Below are 20,858 nucleotides of genomic sequence, written 5' to 3' on the forward strand. Positions count from 1 at the left end.
TCACCTCGAGGGTTTTCAGGGCCCAAAGAGGCAATGGTATCCAACATTCAAAAAGAAAACTCCACGTGAAACCTCAGATGTATCCCCTTACGAAGAAAAGCACATTTAAAACTCCACACATAATCACAGACGCAACACATTGCATCGTGGGGTTTCTAGCTGAAAGTAGTGTTCATGACATTTTTCGTGATCGTGGAAAACCTTGAGTGCACCATGCAGTGCCTTGGTTTTACCCATTGGACACTTAAAGCTGCTACAATCATTGTTTTTAGATTAACATGGATCATATGACTACTTATTGCTCATACTGACAAACCCAGTGAAAATGTAGCACCCAACTCTGCCCTCCCTCATCTCCATAAAGCGTTTACTTCCAGCTCACTGTTTTTGGTTCTCTGGCTTAACTGTTCCGGTTCACTCTCACTGCTCTCATCAGCATCGTTTCCAGCAAACAATCCCGAAATAAAACTACTGCACACAATCTGCTCAGCACCAAAAGGCCGACAGACACAGCTGGAGACCTGTGGGTGAACACAGCGGGGCATTTAGCAGCTGAAGAGTTATATCTATTTCACTGAGGAGTTGGTGGAGACCAAAAACAGAGCTAAAAGAGAGCCAATGCTGGACTTTCTTCCATCAGTTGGACAAAAACATGACGGCAACTTCGTTGCTCTATCTCTGCGGAAATGCGGCTTTATTAACATGTTCAACATATCAACTGATAAAGTAATTATAGGTCAGTATCCTTTCCATTCTATTGACAAGCAAATATTAAGCCAACTTTTAAAATGTCGCAAAAAAGATATGTGACAAACTACTGCGTCGTCTTGTCAGAAGCTTTTCCGCTGTCCGCAAGCAGACAACATGTTATTAGAGGTTTGTTTTTAAATGGCGGAGGGTTAATATAGAGCACAGTGTAGCAAATAAGCTATAATTACAAAACCAGCCACTGACTTCATGGCAAAATGATGCTCACTAATTAACCGAAACAAAGCACAATGGGAAATATGGTGCAACATGCCAAATGCTTAAAATAGAAGAATCCCAGCAAAAAAAAAAAACAATTCAAATTAGTTAAAATAAATGAAAGTATTAAAAAAGTGTGATGTCTGGAGTGAAAAGTCACTGCAGAGAAAGTTCATGCACTAACCTTTAACCTGCTTTATGTTGACAGTGAGGATAAGTCAGAGGGAAGCTCTTTTTGGACATCAAACAAACACACACACACACACACACACACACTCACACACACACACACAGGCTAATAGATGATGAGTTAACTGGCTTCTCGGTACCTTTTCTTATCAGCAATCTTTTTTTGGCAGCCTGAAGCCATCGCCGCTCAGTCTCACAGCACAGAGAACCAGAGAACAAACACAGGTAGAAAGATAATATTCTCTGATCAATAGATTGTATTGTAATCGGTGATTGATCAAAAGCAGGTTGGGCAAGCTATAAACGGACACCCTGGCAATCCGCTCACCGCTGTGTTTGTCTCCGAACGATCGGCGGCCAACGATACGAGTTGACCCGTTTCTTCTGCTCTGAGAGACAAAAAGCTGCTCAGATGACCATATAGTGTGTATTCTCTTTCTTACCTTTTTTTATACCCAGTTTTATTGTTTAGTTTTTTTTATTGTTTTATTTCCTTTATGTTTATAGTTTATTACTTGGTTTTACTTTTCCTGCTCCATTGGCTGATTATTTGTTCCTATTTTCAGCTTTTTCTCTGACATGTTTCTGCCCTCTCCGTCCATCCAAACCTGTCCCAATTAAAGGCCGCAATATCTACAATTGGATGCCATCAATCCAATATGAAACATAATCCAATAACTGACGGATTCCGCTTAATGAATCCAGTTAGGTGGCACAATCGAATAGAGGAGGATTCCCTGCACACCCATCCATCTGACACTCATCACACCGGCTGCTTGTAATGCTTTTACCAGCAGATCTGCAGCAGGTATAAGGAGGGGCAAAAATAATGACCATCAGAACGTGCTGCATGTTTTGGTTTAGACACATGACAAGACAATAGGTCAACACAATAAAGAAACGAAGCGTGTAGGTGAGGTGAAGAAACCCGTATATCATCCGAAGAAGAAAACGTGTCCGAATAAGAACATGAAGCAAAGTGTACAGAAGCAAATGAGGGTCATCAGCATTTGAATTTTAACAGCCACCGAAATACTAAATATTGAAATTTTATAAATATATTTGAAAACCATGTATCTGAATGTATTTGTTCTTGATGAATATGTGAAATTTCTCGAGTTGCAATTTCAAAATCTGATGATTTTACGTTCTTTTTTCAACTTCTCGAAAATTCGGATCCACAAATTCAAAATTGAGAATTTCAAAATAACTCGATTTAAATTGCTGAAATTCGATACAGTTTGCCTCTCTCATTGTTGTCTAATGTCAGCTCTCTCTCTGGCCTACTTCTTCATAGCCCCCCCCCCCCCCATCTCTTCCAGGAACTGGTCTGGATCAGGTTCCTGCAGATCAATGGAGATCTGGGTCCGCACCGTTTACGTTATCGTTGCCAGTATTAATGCTCTTTTAATCTGCTCGGGATTACAGCCATCGATCCACATCATCCATCCGCACGCACAGCGGAGCCCAAAACTGCTGTTTTCACACACACACACACACACACACACACACACACACACACACACACACACACACACACACACACACACACACACACACACACACACACACACACACACACACATTTCATAAAAAAACACACTGAGAGAGAAACTGAAATAACAGAAAACAACAACACAAGCAGAGACGGGGAGCAGCTGGGACAACAAACAGAATGTGCGTCCACTTCCTTGTTTGTGTTCGGTCTCCGTGTCTGACCATCAGTGTATTGATCGGCTATAGATACACATCAGCACATTTACATCCAGAGCACTGTCAGTCAGAGCAGCATGCACACAAATCAGAGATACAAGTGAGAAACATTTTTCTTTTAACAACAATGACAGCAACAACAGCAGTAACAACATTCATTTTAAATATACTTGTAAGAGGATATCATGCTTTAAATTAAATCAAGTCTTAATTGGTTTCTTGTCATATTATAATACATATTTTGTGAAGTTATAATTATTCGTATTGATTTATTGTTATTATTGATAATAACAACTGTTATCATTGTTGATAAATAGAAGATTAATAATACTGAATTAATATGTATTTACTTTCCATTTCTGCAGGGCATTATTCTTTTTCATTGTTATGAATACTAATTGACTTTTCATCTATTTTATTATTTGATTTGTATAGAGATTTAAATTTAAACATGATTTTTAGAGTAAATTTGTTTTATTATTACAGATTTCACATATAAATACAAATAGTAATCCTTGATAATAGCAGCAATCATTAAAGTAATAATAACAATATCATTTAAATACAGTTATTTGTTAATGCGTTTCTTTGTTATCCTCAGAGGGAATTGCATGATTTTGGTGAAGCACAAGGTCAAAGCGGAGCGTGTGTTTATTGTCCTTTTCTTTTAAAAACACTGTTTGTCTTTGGCAGTAAACCCTGCCATGCTGCCTGTCCTCATTCATTATGCCTCCGGACAGACTTATTTCAGCAGCGCTGCGACACCAATACCAATGAATCCGACGTAATGTTTGAGACATACTGTAGGAACAGTGATCGGACTCCGCTCTACACGTCGCTGCAGAACGACCCAAACAAGTCCGATCCAGACTTTCTTGCTTCCCTCCATTCTAGGTCACGTCTGACCTAAATTGCCACGAGTCTCCAATATTGATTGGACCCGAGACTCTGACAGCGCGAGTAAATATACAGCGGATCGTTGAACATGTTGTATTGTTTACAGGATGCCTTGAAACGCATCATTGTCAAATCAAGTATGGCCCTGTAAACAGTATCCTACACATACATATATTACTGGACATATAGATGTGTGTGTGTAGCATATACATATATATATATATATATATATATATATATATATATACATATATGTATATATATATATATATATATATATGTGTGTGTGTAGCATATACATATATATATATATATATATATATATATATATATACATATATATATATATGTATATATGTATATATATATATATATATGTATATATATATATATATATATGTGTGTGTGTGTGTGTGTGTGTGAATTCATCGCAGGTGAACATAAGACGCTATAGCAACCTGGTTTAAGATATGACAAAGGGTTACTTTTGATTTATATATGTATTTGATTTTACGGTGCTTTGTTCAACTGTTGTTGTTGTTTAATGATAATGATCAATTTGGATTGATTATTATCAGCGCCTCCCGTGACTGTACCACAGGCCTTCTTATACAACTTACATTGAGGCAACCACACACTGACGTTTAGAACGGACCGTTTAAATTCAGTAATTATCGCAGTGAATCAGTATGTCACTTTCATAAGGTGGAGAGAGTCAGATATCCTGACTCGCATGAGTCGAGCTCCAGAAACACTGGATCCTACATTTCCCGTAATGTCGCAATAGCACATTTCAGTAAATGTAAAACACTCGCATCTCTCAAACTCCACAGCTCAAGGTTCAATTCAGACTTTTCTGTTTCAATGTTTCAGCACAAAATGCCATTATCTTATCCCAATTCATTTTCTGCAACAGCTGGGCACTGTAGCTTTCAGCAAAAATAAAAAAAAGAAAAAAGAAATGCAAAACAACAGTGATGGGAAATGTAGTCTTTAATTTGAGAAAGACAGGTATTTAACATTACCACTGTGGAGAGATATTACCACTAATGCACTGCTTTCAAAGTGCATTGCTAAATGATGTGAAAAAACTGATGTGGTCCTTAAAGCATGAATCAAAGTTGTGATCCTGTCCTCCCTGCTGCCTATACCTGCACTTGTGTGTGTGTGTGTGTGTGTGTGTGTGTGTGTGTGTGTGTGTGTGTGTGTGTGTGTAGTTCTGACCAATTGTGCGGTGTGTATTCTTGGTGAGCTCCGCCTCGTCGAGCTCAGAGTCCAGGTGTCACGTTTGATTTGACCACCGTAATAAAGCGGTCGACAGGACCATTTTCTCCCCCGGACCCCGAGTCGCTTAGTTCGCGCCGGCAACACTTCTACCGCTCCAACACCGCCGGGGCACCGTGTGGACAGACTTAACTAAATAAATCACGAGGCTATTCCACTTATTTTCTTATTGGGAGCTGCAGCGTAGGTTTGTAAAGGGTCTGAGCGCACAACGCTGAAGTTTGGAGTGCAGACTCCAGCTCGGTGCTGAATGAAAAACGTGCAATGTGTTTCCGGGGTCGCGAGGTCAAAACCTTGTAACTCTCGTCTGCTCCTGGTATTCACCTGCAATCTCTATCTGCATACGTTATCCAGACAATGACTTCTGATCTCAGGTCTGAGCAATTACAACTGGTATTGATAAGTGCTCTTGATTCTGCCTGCATGGGGATCAGATCTCAATATGCAAATGTTAGGGACAACAGACAGCCTGCTCTCGAGGGACGACTACACGTTGCAAGGCGAGGGTCATGTGACTGACAGGCTTCCATAGGCTACTTTCACTGAGACTTGCTAACTCTTGCTAACGTTACATATACTGTAAAAAAAAAAAAGGCAATCAGAGCCAGAAGCTCGCAAGCATTAGTGCTAGCTCAGCTTCTTTTATCTTGCATGGTGGAATTCCCTTGAGAGTCTCCCAGAGCGATGCTGCTGTGTGGGCTCTACTCTACTTCTTTTTCTTTTTTACATTGCTCAAGAAGGGCTTGTGTCTTTTTGGCAGAAAGCTTAAGATAGCTGGAAGAGGTGATGTAATGTAATGATGTCATTTCTCACCAGGGGTTCTCATCCTTGTAACGTAAGACCCACTTGTGATTGTTCAAAAAAAGATTTCAGAGTACCATTTTCCCAAATAAATGAAACAAAATACACAACCTGGCAACACAAAAAACAAATGCGAAAAGACTAGACTGAAGACCGGGCTGTAAATATGTGTAATGCCACGTTCAGCTGTATAAAAGCTAAATATGTTTCTGCTCATCCTCACCCATCTCTGCCGGCCATTATGAGTTCAGATGTAATGTATTCGGGGTGATATTTCCTCACCACACGCTTTGGGGCTTCTACTGTTGCACGGTTTGTCTCCCACATCACATTTCTGTTCAACAGATCCATTTCCTGTCACTGCATCCAAGGGAACGCCAGCTAGCAAACAGTCTTCTTGATGATGTCATATTCAAACGTAACTGGTCAGTAATCTGATGTTTATTTATGTGACTTCTTGAGCATATTTAGAAATACAAATCACTTTGTATCGTACCAAGCTGAGGCAGCTGATTTACACCTGGCTGATTGCATTCTGATCGCAAATACAAATATAAATAAATATTCAATTATGAGTCTATCTACTATGCTCGTGTTTTTCCTGATCCAGATAAAATATCAAGAGAGAGATCAGATGTTAACATGGTGGAGATTTAGTCTTTTGTAACATTGACAAAAGTATCAACATTTCCAAACACCTAAACGATATAACAGGATATTTGTTTCTTTGTCCGATAAAATTCCTTCTTTCCAACTCCACAACCCCAAATTTCTTTTCTTTTCAAACTTCTTCAGCCCCAACCCAACTGTGACTCGAGTGGCATCCCTTGAGACAAAAGTTTTCATACAACTTTTCTACATCTGCAGTAGTACTCCCCAACACCTGTAAACACACTTTATCATGCCGCGGTTTCCAGCCTCCAACACCGCTATCGACAGGAGAGGACAGAAATAACCGGGTCTGTCAAATCTTCTCACGCTGACACACAAACAAACATCAAAAGTCTCCTCTCAGCAGCCTGAAATCCATTAATACGGATCAATAGCAGCCTGTAAATATGCAGGAGGTCAGAACAAAACCCCTGAAAACGGACACAAACTGTATTCCCACAGTCTGAAAGCGTAAAGCCAAACCCACACAGACACACGAGCAGTTACTGCTGGTAATCTGTGTCATAAAGCAGAGCCGGCTCATAAATAATGCACCGTGTCTGCCTGCAGCAGGATGCGTAAAATGGAAAATATTTAGGTTAAGTCATTCAGGGTTTCAGCACGATTTGACTCTAAGTGGCCTCTTCTCTTTCTGTTCGCTAACAGAAAAGACATTATCGGATGCGTCTGACCATGTTTTTCCGGCAATGAAGTGAGCATTCATTTAGCATTGTGTGTGTGTATCCAAAGCCTGATGTATCTTATTTCCCTGTGCCATAGAACTCCACTGTTGTCCAAAAGCTATTAAAACATGTTGCTTCATTACCACGAAAGGCCTTCCAGCAACTCAAAGTGCATAATCTCTCTCTGGTCGGCTTTTTGTAGCAAGTGTTGATTTCCATTGACAGCAACTTAACAGTGATCGAGAAACGGTATTAGTGCTAAAAAGAGACGCTGAGATCAGTGGTGTGGTGAGCATGACAAACCCCGTCGCCGACAAAATTTGGTCATGTTATAGTGACAACACGATACAGCAAAACATAAACCCGATAAAAAAGGTTTCCCTCAAATTTGGGGAAGGTAATGTTTAGGAGACAGGGCTGGTATGATATGATTCTGTTGACGTACTGATGGAATTAAGTGCTCTGGGAATGTACATTATACTGAATTACCATATAAACTATTAGAGCACTTCCCCCTATGTTTACTCGTTTGTGCTGATGGATCCTATTTGTACAGCTTTTATATGAGCTATTCTATTCTAACACTGATTTGAGCATCCATAATTCACTTGGAGTCACAGGCAAGCAGCATCCTCCGACCAAACAATGGACTCCTCCTCCTCCTCTCTCTCTCCTCTTCCCTCCCTCCATTTTGCCTGGTTAACCCGGCTGCGAGGTGAAGAAGAAGTGAAGTGAGCAGACCGAGGCGGGTCACGCCGAGATTCCAATCAATAATTCATCGGGCCGCTGCTGCCTCTGCTCTTGTGTTCAATTCCCCTGACGATCACATAATACCTTCCCCCAAAAGAGGGAGAGAGAGAGAGACAGGTCCAAGGGAGGGGAGAGATGGCGAGAGAAAGAAAAAGATTCAAAATGAAGAGGGAGAGGAGAAGGAGGCAAGGGGAGAAGCTCCAGAAAGACATTTAGACGGACAGATTTGTTTTTTTTTTATCATAGAATACTGTTTGGTAATGTTCATATCATTTTTCTTTAAAATTCTGAATTCTTACACTCGTAATGTAAACCTTGTATGTCCAAGAACCTGCTTTAACAATACTGTGCTTGGACGACACGGCTAAAAGTATGCGGAAACCAAAATACCTGTATACCTGACACATGTTAAAATGTTGTTCTTTTCAAAGGTAAAAATATAGGAAATGTTGAAAGGAAGCGCTCAACAGTGTATGGGGCTGAAATGACCTGAACCGTACACCAATATGTGATGGAGCTGAAGGCACCATTCATCAGTGTGGAACCTCGCTGCAGGGATTGTTTTGCTTTGCTCACCAATCAGCAGTGGCTGACGGATTTGTCCCACCATTGATAATTTAAGTGGACGCAGAAGCTGTGATCGTGGTTTATAGAAGCAGTTCATTTGATGGGTTTTTTTCTACGATGATTGAAAACATTAACATTATTTCTGTATGTCGACTTACAACAACCTGTACTTTCATACAAGGTAGTTAACGTTTTTTGTCAATAGCCAACATTTGTAGGAAGATGACCATTCATAAACCCGCTCATAAATCTCTGATTGGTTTATTGTTTTTCCAGTTGGGGAAACGGCCTTTGAAAAGCACAATAACAGACCTTTTTTAAATCACGAAAGAAATGAGTCACGCAGAAGCCGGTTCAGAGGTCTGGAACCAAGCTAAAGACAATGAAAATAATCCCCAGACTAGGTACACAAAAATATATAGACATGTTTCCACATACATTTGGCCACATCGTTTATTTGTGGTCAGACAAATTAAGCAAATTTCAGTTTTAAATTTGACAGGAAAATAAATCACTTTATCAAACTATCAACAGATACAACAATTCAGCACATAACCCGAACCCTATTTCTATAAAAAGAAGGAAAACAAAAAGAAACACTCAAACATGCCGCAGTCCCATAAACAACAGAATATGTCTTCATATAGTTCATTGTTTGACAACCGTTGACTAGATGTGTGCTGCCAGCAATCCAGTGTTGCCAGGTCAGCGTTTTTCACAGAATTGGGCTACTTTTAAAGTGATGCCGCAGGTTACATTTTTTTGTCCTGTGTGGTTTGGCAGACCTATTTTGCATACAAATCACATGAATAATACCCCCCCGCCAACCAAAAAAAAAAGAAATCCTAGCTGACTCCAGATCCATATAATTAGTACCAACTTGCTTTTTTCTTTCTATGAAACTTCTTTGGGAAATGATGCAGAGAAAAGCATAGAATCCAACATGTTATATCGTTTAAAGAAGAGAAATGAATCAGTTCCTATTTTGTTGTCTTAATGCCAATATTACTGCAGTTCATTACACTCCTGTCTTCAGTGGGTGAACATGCTGCAGCCTTCTAACTAAAAGAACACGTTAGTTATCCAGCTCCTCCTCTTTTGTGCTAAATTTTCCTTTTGAAAAGTGCTATATAAATAAATCCTATTTACATCATCACTCTAGAACACTGCAGAAATATGAGCGAGAGAGTGAGAGAGTGAGGAATGGGGGAAGGGTTATGCAACTACTGGATATTTTCCTGATCGATGAATGGTTTGGTCAATAGAATGATCAACATGGTTAAAGCGGCACTCACACTTTCCTAAAGCTCAAACTGTCGTCTTCAAATGTTTTGTCTGAGCAATGTCTAAAACATCCAATTTACTATTGTACAATACAAAGACAATTAGTAAATTCTTCTTAAGTTCAAGATGCTGGAACAAGATAATCTTTGTTATTTTTTGCTTTAAAAATGACTTTCAACTTTCTGGGAATAGCCTAATCAATAAATACATTTTTTCGGCTCTAAACAGGACGATATCAAGTGACTGATTCAGCGAGGGAGAAAAAGATATTGAAGGGTACGAGTGGAGAGGGAGTGAACTGAAAGAGGAAGGCTAATCGTTCATATTTTCATTGTTGTGAATGTACAGAACATGAAGTCAGAGAAAAGACTAAAATAACCCTGCCTCACAGCTCTCTCATTTCTTTCTCAGCCCTGCATGCTGCTCCTCCCTCAGCCCTCTGCCCGTCTCAGGGTCAGGGGAATATTTGCTCCATCTATTGTCTGAGTGTTGCCGCTCTGACCTTTGACCTCAGCTCTATTGGTTGCTTGTAGCGTTGTTGATGTAGGATTTGAGGCTCACGCTGTTCATACAGTCATTGCAAAGAGAGAAGAGAGAGTGATGAAATGAGCAAAAGCCCGGCAAAAAAAAAGTATAAAACTAAGCTGGAGTATCTTCACAACAACCAGGAGTGTTGATGGCTTTCTGCCGTAACAACTGGGACAATATAGCCTCCATTCTCTGTGAAACCACTGGACGCAAAATACAGCTTCAATGTCAAGCTGGAAGAGGAAACCCATTCATACTCACTTTCAGAGGCCCAGTACATGTTTAGCCTAGCTTAGCACAAAGGCTGGAAGTATTGGAAACGGCTTGCCTTGCTCCATCGAAAGAGAAAAAACGAATGTCTGATTGACATGTTGTTTGAAAGCTAACATGCTCGTCGTCACCAATCTTTCTTGTCATCAACCGGGTTTGGCTGCCAGCAGCGCTTCCAGTCTTTTCTTTAAGTAGCTTACATGTTTTGTTCTGTTGTTGCTGAAATCAGAAAAGAAAATCTGTGGCATATAAATGATAAATTCATAAAAATTGGATCCAAAATTCAGAAGTGAATTGATTAAAATGAATTTAAAAGCTTTACAGCGGCCAGCCGCTGACTTCACCCTGTTATCAGACGAGGACAAAAGTTTGCTACCCGGTCGCCTGAAAAAATGCAGACGTTCTACGTTCCTGCAAACCACAGATACACTGAATGTCAATGTTTCTGAAGCCCATATCCGTTTCATATCAGCCTCGTGTCACGCTGGCAGAAACGCTCAAATTGACATAGTTAACATTTGTGACACAATTGGTTAGGTTCGGTACAAAACTTGGTTATGGTCAGAAAAAAGATGTTTGTTTGTGTTCCAACAATAATGTAACAATGGTACGTAACAGCCGCAACAAACTAACTAGCGTAAATAAACCATAACTTCCCACAGCTGACTTTCTTACGTAATATTAGGTCAGGAACAGCTTCTTCCCCTCAGCTGTCACCTTACTAAACTCTGCACCACGGTGGTAGCCCCATCCCCCAGTTGTCCTAGTACTTGTGCTCTGTGCAAGGACAATAAAGTTGAATCTTAATCTGATCTGAACAAGCACAACAACCGTGCATAACAAGCGTAAAGTCAACGTTGGCTTTTGGTTTCACGCGGTGCAGGAACAGCGGTCACCTGGGTGAAAGTCCTTTTTGCCTCGTCCACCAAGATTCCGACCCGCTCTAAGTGGACTTTCTCGCCTGTTACACCACATTTCTTCCAACAACGGTCACGCTATAAACTACTTCACTTGCTCTGACCCAATGTAAAAAGACGTTGACATTCAACATATCTTTGGTTTGCCGAAATGTACTATGACAACATTACTTCCTGGCAACGGGGCTGTTGATTGGATGTTTCTGTATCTTACCAGCAAACAAGCTTCTTACCAAACTGCAATGTCTTATTTTTACATTTCTATGGAAACTTTTCTTGAAAAGTTGTTGGAATTGTAGGAGTTTCAATTTTTGTCGGTCATACCCAGACGTTGTGCTAAGCTAGGCTAATGTTAAGCACAGTTAGCTTCGAGGTTGTAGCATCTTTCCTCAACAACACTGACTCTTGAACTGGTGACCAGCTTTCTGAAGATACAGCATGTCAATCAGGAAGCTTTCTAGTTATCTAGTTTCCTATTGAAAAAGAAAAAAGGGGTTTGTAGTAAAACAAATATTTATTCCTCAATGCAAGGAATTGACACAGTGTCAATTTGGTATCGACCAACCAAAACCGGGATAGCCCACTGCAACTATTGACTCTACGATTGAAAAAGCATTCAGTCAATCCCTAACCCTAACAATGATTTCAGGTTTGATTCGTGGATAGGGGGCCTTTTAAAAGAAGAAACCAGCATCACACACACACACACACACACACACACACACACACACACACACACAGCAGCCAGCGAGTGTTTAGCAGAGAGGGAAAGCAGCTCCGTCAGACAGCAGTTTGAGCACGAGGCTGTTCACGGTGTATATTTTACACGAGGCAACACGGATACTCTCCTCCAGCTCCACCCTCCATCCACCATCACTCAAGTCATTTTCACATCAACACATATCGTCAAACTCCAGCCCCGAAAATGAAAGAGCCCCTATCGAAGTAACACACAGATCCTGCAGAGATTATCTCATCCACATGTGTACACATTTGAAACGTAGGGGCACAAATGTAAATGTGAGGGTAAAACCTGGACCAATTCCACTGACCGAATCTAGCCTCAATAAATGCAAAATTCCAAATCAATTTTTGGAGAATCAGCTGCCCGATCTGAGATGTTTGGATCGCCATTAGCAGTGATTATTCTTTATAAGAGTCTATTCAGCAAAGACTGCTCAGACACTTAAAAGCATGTTACATTCACACCACAAATAAAGCCACGATTAGTTTAAAAGGAGAATGAACAGATGTTACTTGTAAACATTGGAATACGAGGCAGCCATCAAATATGAGGAACGACATCAGGATGTCGGGTGAAACCATCGCAGATATGTGACTTTAGAACACGATCAGATCTAAAGGTCACAACACAAACAACAATCAACACAAGGTGTAAGAATAGAGATATGATAGGAAATAAAACGAGTTCATAAAGTTATTAATGAGCTCCTGTCAGAATTTATTTTTTTAATGTTGTTTTAGGAATAATTTAGCAATAAAATAGCTTCATTCATTGAAGTTGACATTCACTATGGGAGATAAAGGAGACACGTATTGGATAACGTTCATTACTGATGGTTACACTGAATATAAACAGATCAGTTCATTAAGCCTACGATACATATCATTTGGGTGATATTTGAAACGTCCCCGTACAAAAATATTAAAGGAATAAATGTAGTATTCGATGCTCAGTAGAATACTTAATATATCTACGCTATTAACCGAACTTCATACAATTATAAACATTTCAAACATACTGCATACTCTCTGTTATTTAAGTGTAATGTGTTTCTTCTTATTTCTGACCTGTGTGCTTTTGTAGTGCTAAATGTTTTATCTTGTTACAGCAGAATGGCTGATACTACACGAGTAATGAGGTTTTTCTCAGATTATTATGGAATTATTTCAGCTATTTGAGGCACATTAATGGTACTCTCTATTTAGTGATATTTTAGAAAACTCTACGTAGGTTGTGTTTGTTCAGTGAACAGTACCGTTTATTATATTTTACATATTATGTCGATTTGTCATTTCTATTCGTTGTCATTTTCACATGTATGTTTTTTTTCTATTCCAAAGAGGACAGGTATCGATAATAAATAAATAAATAACACATCTTGTTGAGGAATCTATTTGAATTGACTTGCTTTCACCAGAGAGACTCTCTGGACTGATACTCAGGGAACAAAAACAACTGAAGAAGATCAAATGTTGATGCTGAAGGTTTATTGTTGGAGTCATACGAGTGATAGCAGCAGCAACACGCTTCAGATACTATAACCTGATTGAAAATAAAGTCAAACTCCACACTGCATCATCTATATTATGAAAAACACGTCTGTAAAATGTAAATTAGAAAACAGCTTTGCTTTTCAGCACCATGACAAGAAAGATTCATTTAATTTCTTTCATAAGTAATTGGGTTTAGGTTTTTAGGAATGTTTAAGTCTTTGAGTTTAGCTGAAAACTGTTTTGAAAGCTGTTTTTTTTACTGGACAGCAGTGAACATAATAAAGTTCTCTTGTTCTGCATTGTTTCAAATAGTATTTCATCGTTTTATGTTTGTTTAGCTTCGTTGACTTTGTTTGGTTATGTGTCAATATTTGTTTTATGCAGATTACTTCATCTTGGTTGCCACATGTCAAATAATGTAGGAGCATGGAGAGTGAAAAGCAGTTGTTAAAGACTTCTTCTTAACTCTTTAAAAAGTGTTTTTGGTCTTTTTCTTAAGCGCACAAACCAGCAACATGTATTGAAGTGAAGTAGTGAAGCAAACTTATTGTACTGCCTGTAAAGATATTTCATGAGTCTCCTGATGCAGCTCTTCAAGAAGCATCTTTCCAGCATCTATTTGTTACAAATCTTACCTTTTAGTATTACAATGAGTTGTTTTGGGACCTTGGTGAGAAGGAGCAAATAACATGTTGATTTTAGGTGAACACAATGTGCGTGTCTCTTTTATTCTTAGATTAACTAAAGGGAGATAGCTGTTTCTTTTTGGGTTGAGAAACGTATCCTGCTTCTAAAAAACGAACTTTTTATTTTGTAAATGTCACAAACCTAATTTTATCATCTTGGCTCATGAAAAGTTCACATTTTTAAGATTTTCACAATAAAAGCAACGACATCCAGGTGGATTTATGAAAAGTTTGAGTCCTGTGCGAAAAACCGACCTATTGCGCAACTGAGCTGAACTTGCGTATTCTTCATACTGTTTCACTAACTACCGGCTGCAATGAGATAAGAAAACCCCGTATAAATGAATAAGTGAATGTAAACACTATATATCTCACTTGTGTCTTGAAGCTAAACTCAAACATCCGGCTTACAAAATGTCCAAATTGCCATAAAAACACCTCTATGAAATACCATTAAATGTGATCTCACTGGCAAACTAAAAACCTCACATAAAACTGTTCATGTTACACAATATAACATGAAACAACAGAAGAAAAACACTCATCCTGATCCTGCAAAGCCACCTGATTATATATATATATGTTTTGCTGCTGCTGCCGTCCCCTGCAGACAATAGGCTGGATGGGAGGGGGGCAGACAGAGGACGCAGTTCCTCACTAGAGGGGGCACCAGACCCACTGATGCTGCAGACCGTCGTGTTTATGTCACACAGCCCGTCTGATCGCTTGAAGCGCCTCTCGCGATCAAACACAAAGCCCTCTCCCCCTCTCCCCCTCTCTCCCTGCCCGCTGTGAGTGCTCTCGCGCCTCTCTCCCTGCAAAATACTGCAAGAGAATAAAAGCAGCCTTCAGCGGGCTCGTGACAGCGGCGGAATAATATAATCCCTCGTACCCCTAAATTATAGAACAACTCTGAGCCCGAAGTTTGACTTCAATGGAAGAATTATTTCCTACATTTTGTGCAAATTTTCCGAAATTATTTTGAAGTGAAAGCACTTCGTCTTTTTTTCTCCCATCTTTCTCTTTGCTTTTCTTACTGTTATTTTATTTTGAAGCCATCATTTGGGTGAAATTTACAGCATATAATAATTAAATTGATATTTAGTATAAGTGCAGTTGTTCCCCTCTTATATGCAGGGATAGGAACATAGAATCTGGGTCGCTGCAGAGAGAGAGGGGGGGGGGGGACTGTTGGAGGGAAATCCCGTGACCTTGTCATTTCCCATCGATCCCTTTTTGTTGTTGATCAACAATGTTAATCATAACACCGGTGATTCTAAATACATTTCCTTCATCTGAATTGGAGTGCTGAAAAGGAGCCGCGAGGAAACACCAAAACAAAGCCAGCAAAAAGGTTTGGGGGGAAAAAAGTGACAGTTGGAAATCATTTTAGATTTCTTTCTTTTTTTTAATTTATGGGGGAGATTTAAATTCCTCTTCTTGTCCTGACGCACGAAGCAAACCAAAAGCTACCAGCATGGCAGCGCAGTTTGTTGTGTTCTTACCTGCCAGTCTGAGGGCCGACATCCTCTGAAACTCGGGCTCCTGCAGCCACTTCCACATCCTCCTGAAGGTCTCCCGGCCTGACTTTAGTTTACTCCAGGGTTTGGGGTTCCTCAGGAGGTCCGACAGGGTCCCTTGTGAGCGGCACAGCACCCTCTGGGCGAAGATGGCCTGGGGGATGCTGTACCTCTTCAGCTCCGCCGTGATCCTCTGCGCAACCTCCTTGGTGTTGATTTCCTCCAGCTGCCCCGAGCTGTTCACCCCTTGCGTCCCCGAGGAGGAGGGCGGTCTTTCCCTGGTGGAAGCCAACACGGGCCCGTGGGATGGAGACTGGAGGTGGGCGTGGGGGTGGTGGCTCGCCGAGGACATGGCCGGGTGCCCCGGGTGGTGCATGCCGTTCAGGTGCGGCATCATCCCGGCCGTCGGGCCACCGAGGCCTCGGTGCTGGTGGTGGTCCCCTCTGGCCAGCATGGAGGCGGTGTGGTGCGCGTCGAAGTTTAGCATCTTGTCGTGGCCCCCATGCGTCGCGGTGCCGTAATTGTGGAGACCCTGCTGGGTGTTGTGTATGGAGCCCAGGCCGTTGCCCAGCACCGGGGAAAGGCTCTGACCCATCCCGGACATGTGGTCCTTGTGGTAGGGGCTGTACAGGTTGTTCATGCCCGGCAGCCCCCGCTCGTCCCGCATCAGGGTGAAGCTCCCGCTCACGTTCCCGGAGAGCCGCTGGTGGTGGTGGTGATGGTGGTGGTGGTGGAACTTGTCCGACACGGTGGAGATGGGCGGCAGCGGCTGCAGCGGGGTCAGGGTGGTGTAGGTGCCGCTCATCCCCATCCCGGGAGACGACGTGTCGCAGGGCACGCTCATGGCGTGGTGCAGCGGCAGGGACAGCTCCGGCCGGTACTCCCCGCTGCCGTCCAGTATCGTGGCCATGCCGGACACCATGGCGGAGCGGGACGACGCGGCGGCTGCGGCCAGGTCCTGGTGTATCCGCAGGGTGGCCGCCGCTGCCGCCGCCGCCCCGTGGCCCCCCGAGGAGCTCCCGCGGCCGTGGTGCGGGCTGTGGCCGCTCATCAGCTCCACGTCAGGGACCATGGAGCTCACGGCCACCCCGCCATGCAGGCTGCCAAGCCCGTCCATTGTCATGTCCGTGTTCATGGCATAGACATCCAGGTCCTTGGCCAGACATCTATAGGCGTTAGTGTAGGCAGTCTTCATTCATCTGTCCTCTCAGTCCATCGGGTCGAGCGGAATGATGTCTCCTTCTTCTGCTCCTTTCTCTCGCTGCTTCACCCCTGATGCGCCGGGATGGGTCAGATCCCCCCTTTTTCCTTCACTTCCTCGGTTGTTTCCCCGTCCTCCTAAGGCCTCTCCAGCTCCGTGTCTTTGTGTGTTTTCCCCGGTAGGTGCACATCAACAAAAAAAAAGTGTTTTTATATTTTTATTTATTTTTTTTATCTCGATCGTACGGGCCTGTGCGGTGGCTCCCCCATATCCAGCCCTCTCCTCCTCCTGCGTTACTCTGCTCCTCAGCCGGGAGCTGTCCACGGTCCCCTAGCCGACCGCTCAACCCAACCTGCTGCGGGAGGCGGAGGGGAGGAGGCGGGCTCGGATGGAGGGGCGTCATCCACGGTGATTGACGGTGGAACTGACCAATCAGAGGGGTCGGTAGCCCTAACGGGGATGAAGAGGGAGTGGTGCAAGGGGCCAGCTGGCCAATCTGCGTCTTCGGTGTGTGCGGTGAAGTGGATGGTCGAGCTGCTCCGGGTTGGATTCGAACGAAAATATTATTATTGTACAGTCTGAACAATGCTAATAGGTTATTAATACGACTTTTATAAATGTGCGTGCAAGGCATCATGTCTTGCTAAGTTCTCTGGCCTTTAATTTCTCCCTATTCAATCATCTGATAGTATTAGAAATTAAATTATTGTGTGGATGTGGAACCACATTTTCAGCTCAACGTGTCTTGATCCAACTTTATCTTATTTCAAGCAAAGAAAGGACACATTCACTTGATATTTGATAAGCTGCTATGACTGTGACTTTTCTTGCAGCAGCAGTCGAGAAATCCAATTCCACCCCCCAGTGTCCATTTAATAACTGTTCTGGAGCTTTCGATCATATCACATGATCTTTTTCACAAGATGGAGTTTCTCTAGTTGTTTTAAAATAAACAAAACATGGACAACAAGTATTTAAAGTGCTCATAAAAAATGGAATTTTCTTATGATTGAAAGATCCAGAACAGTCACTCAATGGAGCATTTGATGAGGTTGCTCTCTTTCTTTAACATTTCATATACAGACATTTACTGACGTGTTCGAGGTGTCCTCATCAGTTATCCCATTGTATTTTAAGCTCCTTATTTATAAATATAATATGAATAATTTATATTTACTGATGAATAAGTAAAAGAAAGTAAAGACGGATAGAAAAGCAAAAACAGCAAACAGTGACTGTGTGGAGAGTCACTGTACTATACATGTGAAGCACGACTCAAATGGAGGATGCATTTTATTTTCTCTTCTGCTGCTGCAAAGAAGCAAATTGCCCACAGGGATCATTAACATTTGATCGCATCTCTCATCTCATCACCTGCTGTCTCTGATTGTTGAGATAGAGTAAGGTGACCAGAAATAACACATCATACACACATGATCAAACCAGAACTGACAACAAAGCCTCCCTCAACATTGAGGAAAAAATGTGTCTTTTATCTTACCTTGCAAAGCTCCGACCTCCCAAAAGATTTACGGTATGTCCGTCCATCATTTGTCTTTAAAGTTAGATTTTACCCCCCAAATATCGACAACAACAAAAAAAAACACATGATTGCAACACTGGTTTATCTTGAAAGTCTTGATTATGGGACTTTCCCCCCACAACTTCACATACCAGCAAAACAAGAGAACCCGACATGATGCAATATGACAGGAAGTAAATGATGTAAGATGACACGACAGCATCATATATATGTATAAACGACTTTGCTGCTGGAAATATGATTTGATTCATTTTTTTTTATTACATTCATGGATTTCTTTCTCCGTTTATGGAGAATGCATTGATGAGGACAGAGAGAGATCGTGAATCAATCTGCTGCTGCATGAGATGGTCACAGTGTGACTATAACATGACCAACACAACAGGATGTTAAATGACAAGACACAGCACGTCACCCCACCATACAACACATCATGTCGTGACACGATATGATGTGACATAACCTGATGTGATGTGACATCTTATGACATCATCACCGAATGGTATCTGAAGTGCCATGACATAATACGACAAGAGACTGATGTGAAACGACATGACACATGAGATATAATGGAACATAAACTGATATCTTATGATGAAACAAAATGTCATAATCTGATGTGACTTGATATAAATGACATGTAAAAGTGTGACGTATATGACATGAACCATCTCATACCATGTGAAGATACAGCACCCATCACATGGCTTGATTCAAGGCATGATATCCCATAGTACTGTCTGACATGGTGTGATATTACATGACAAAACAGACATGATATGATATCACACGACAATAACATAAAGAATATCACATCACAATAAAATAACAAACTTCACATGATATCATCACATGGCATGACATGACATGTGACAAAACAGACATGACATGATGACATCACGTGACAATAACAAAACATACATGACATGATGACGTCACGTGACAATAACAAAACACAGATGACATGATGACATCACGTGACAATAACATAACAAACATGACATGATGACATCACGTGACAATAACATAACAAACATGACATGATGACATCACGTGACAATAACATAACAAACATGACATGATGACATCACGTGACAATAACATAACAAACATGACATGATGACATCACGTGACAATAACATAACAAACATGACATGATGACATCACGTGACAATAACATAACAAACATGACATGATGACATCACGTGACAATAACATAACAAACATGACATGATGACATCACGTGACAATAACATAACAAACATGACATGATGACATCACGTGACAATAACATAACAAACATGACATGATGACATCACGTGACAATAACATAACAAACATGACATGATGACATCACGTGACAATAACATAACAAACATGACATGATGACATCACGTGACAATAACATAACAAACATGACATGATGACATCACGTGACAACAACAAAACATACATGACATGATGACATCACGTGACAACAACAAAACATACATGACATGATGACATCACGTGACAATAACATAACAAACATGACATGATGACATCACGTGACAATAACAAAACATACATGACATGATGACATCACGTGACAACAACAAAACATACATGACATGATGACGTCACGTGACAATAACAAAACATACATGACATGATGACATCACGTGACAACAACAAAACATACATGACATGATGACATCACGTGACAATAACAAAACACACATGACATGATGACATCACGTGACAATAACATAACAAACATGACATGATGACATCACGTGACAATAACATAACAAACATGACATGATGACATCACGTGACAATAACATAACAAACATGAAATGATGACATCACGTGACAATAACAAAACATACATGACATGATGACGTCACGTGACAATAACAAAACATACATGACATGATGACATCACGTGACAATAACAAAACACACATGACATGATGACATCACGTGACAATAACAAAACATACATGACATGATGACATCACGTGACAATAACAAAACATACATGACATGATGACATCACGTGACAATAACATAACAAACATGACATGATGACATCACGTGACAATAACAAAACATACATGACATGATGACATCACGTGACAATAACAAAACATACATGACATGATGACATCACGTGACAATAACATAA

The 20,858-nt window shown here is 41.0% G+C and overlaps 1 protein-coding gene across 1 annotated transcript in view; it reads right to left on the reverse strand.

The window, feature by feature from the left end:
- onecut2 (one cut homeobox 2) overlaps positions 1–17,139 on the reverse strand; it is a gene marked incomplete at both ends in the record, with an annotated part of 35,077 nt that extends 17,938 nt beyond the window's left edge. The window contains one exon of the mRNA XM_079288845.1: positions 15,930–17,139. Coding sequence (XP_079144971.1) covers positions 15,930–17,139 — 1,210 coding nt within the window. The remainder of the gene's footprint in view (positions 1–15,929) is intronic.
- Positions 17,140–20,858: the final 3,719 nt, after the last annotated feature.

This window comes from Melanostigma gelatinosum, assembly GCF_949748355.1.
Source record: "Melanostigma gelatinosum genome assembly, chromosome: 18".
In the NCBI taxonomy this organism is placed as follows: domain Eukaryota; kingdom Metazoa; phylum Chordata; class Actinopteri; order Perciformes; family Zoarcidae; genus Melanostigma; species Melanostigma gelatinosum.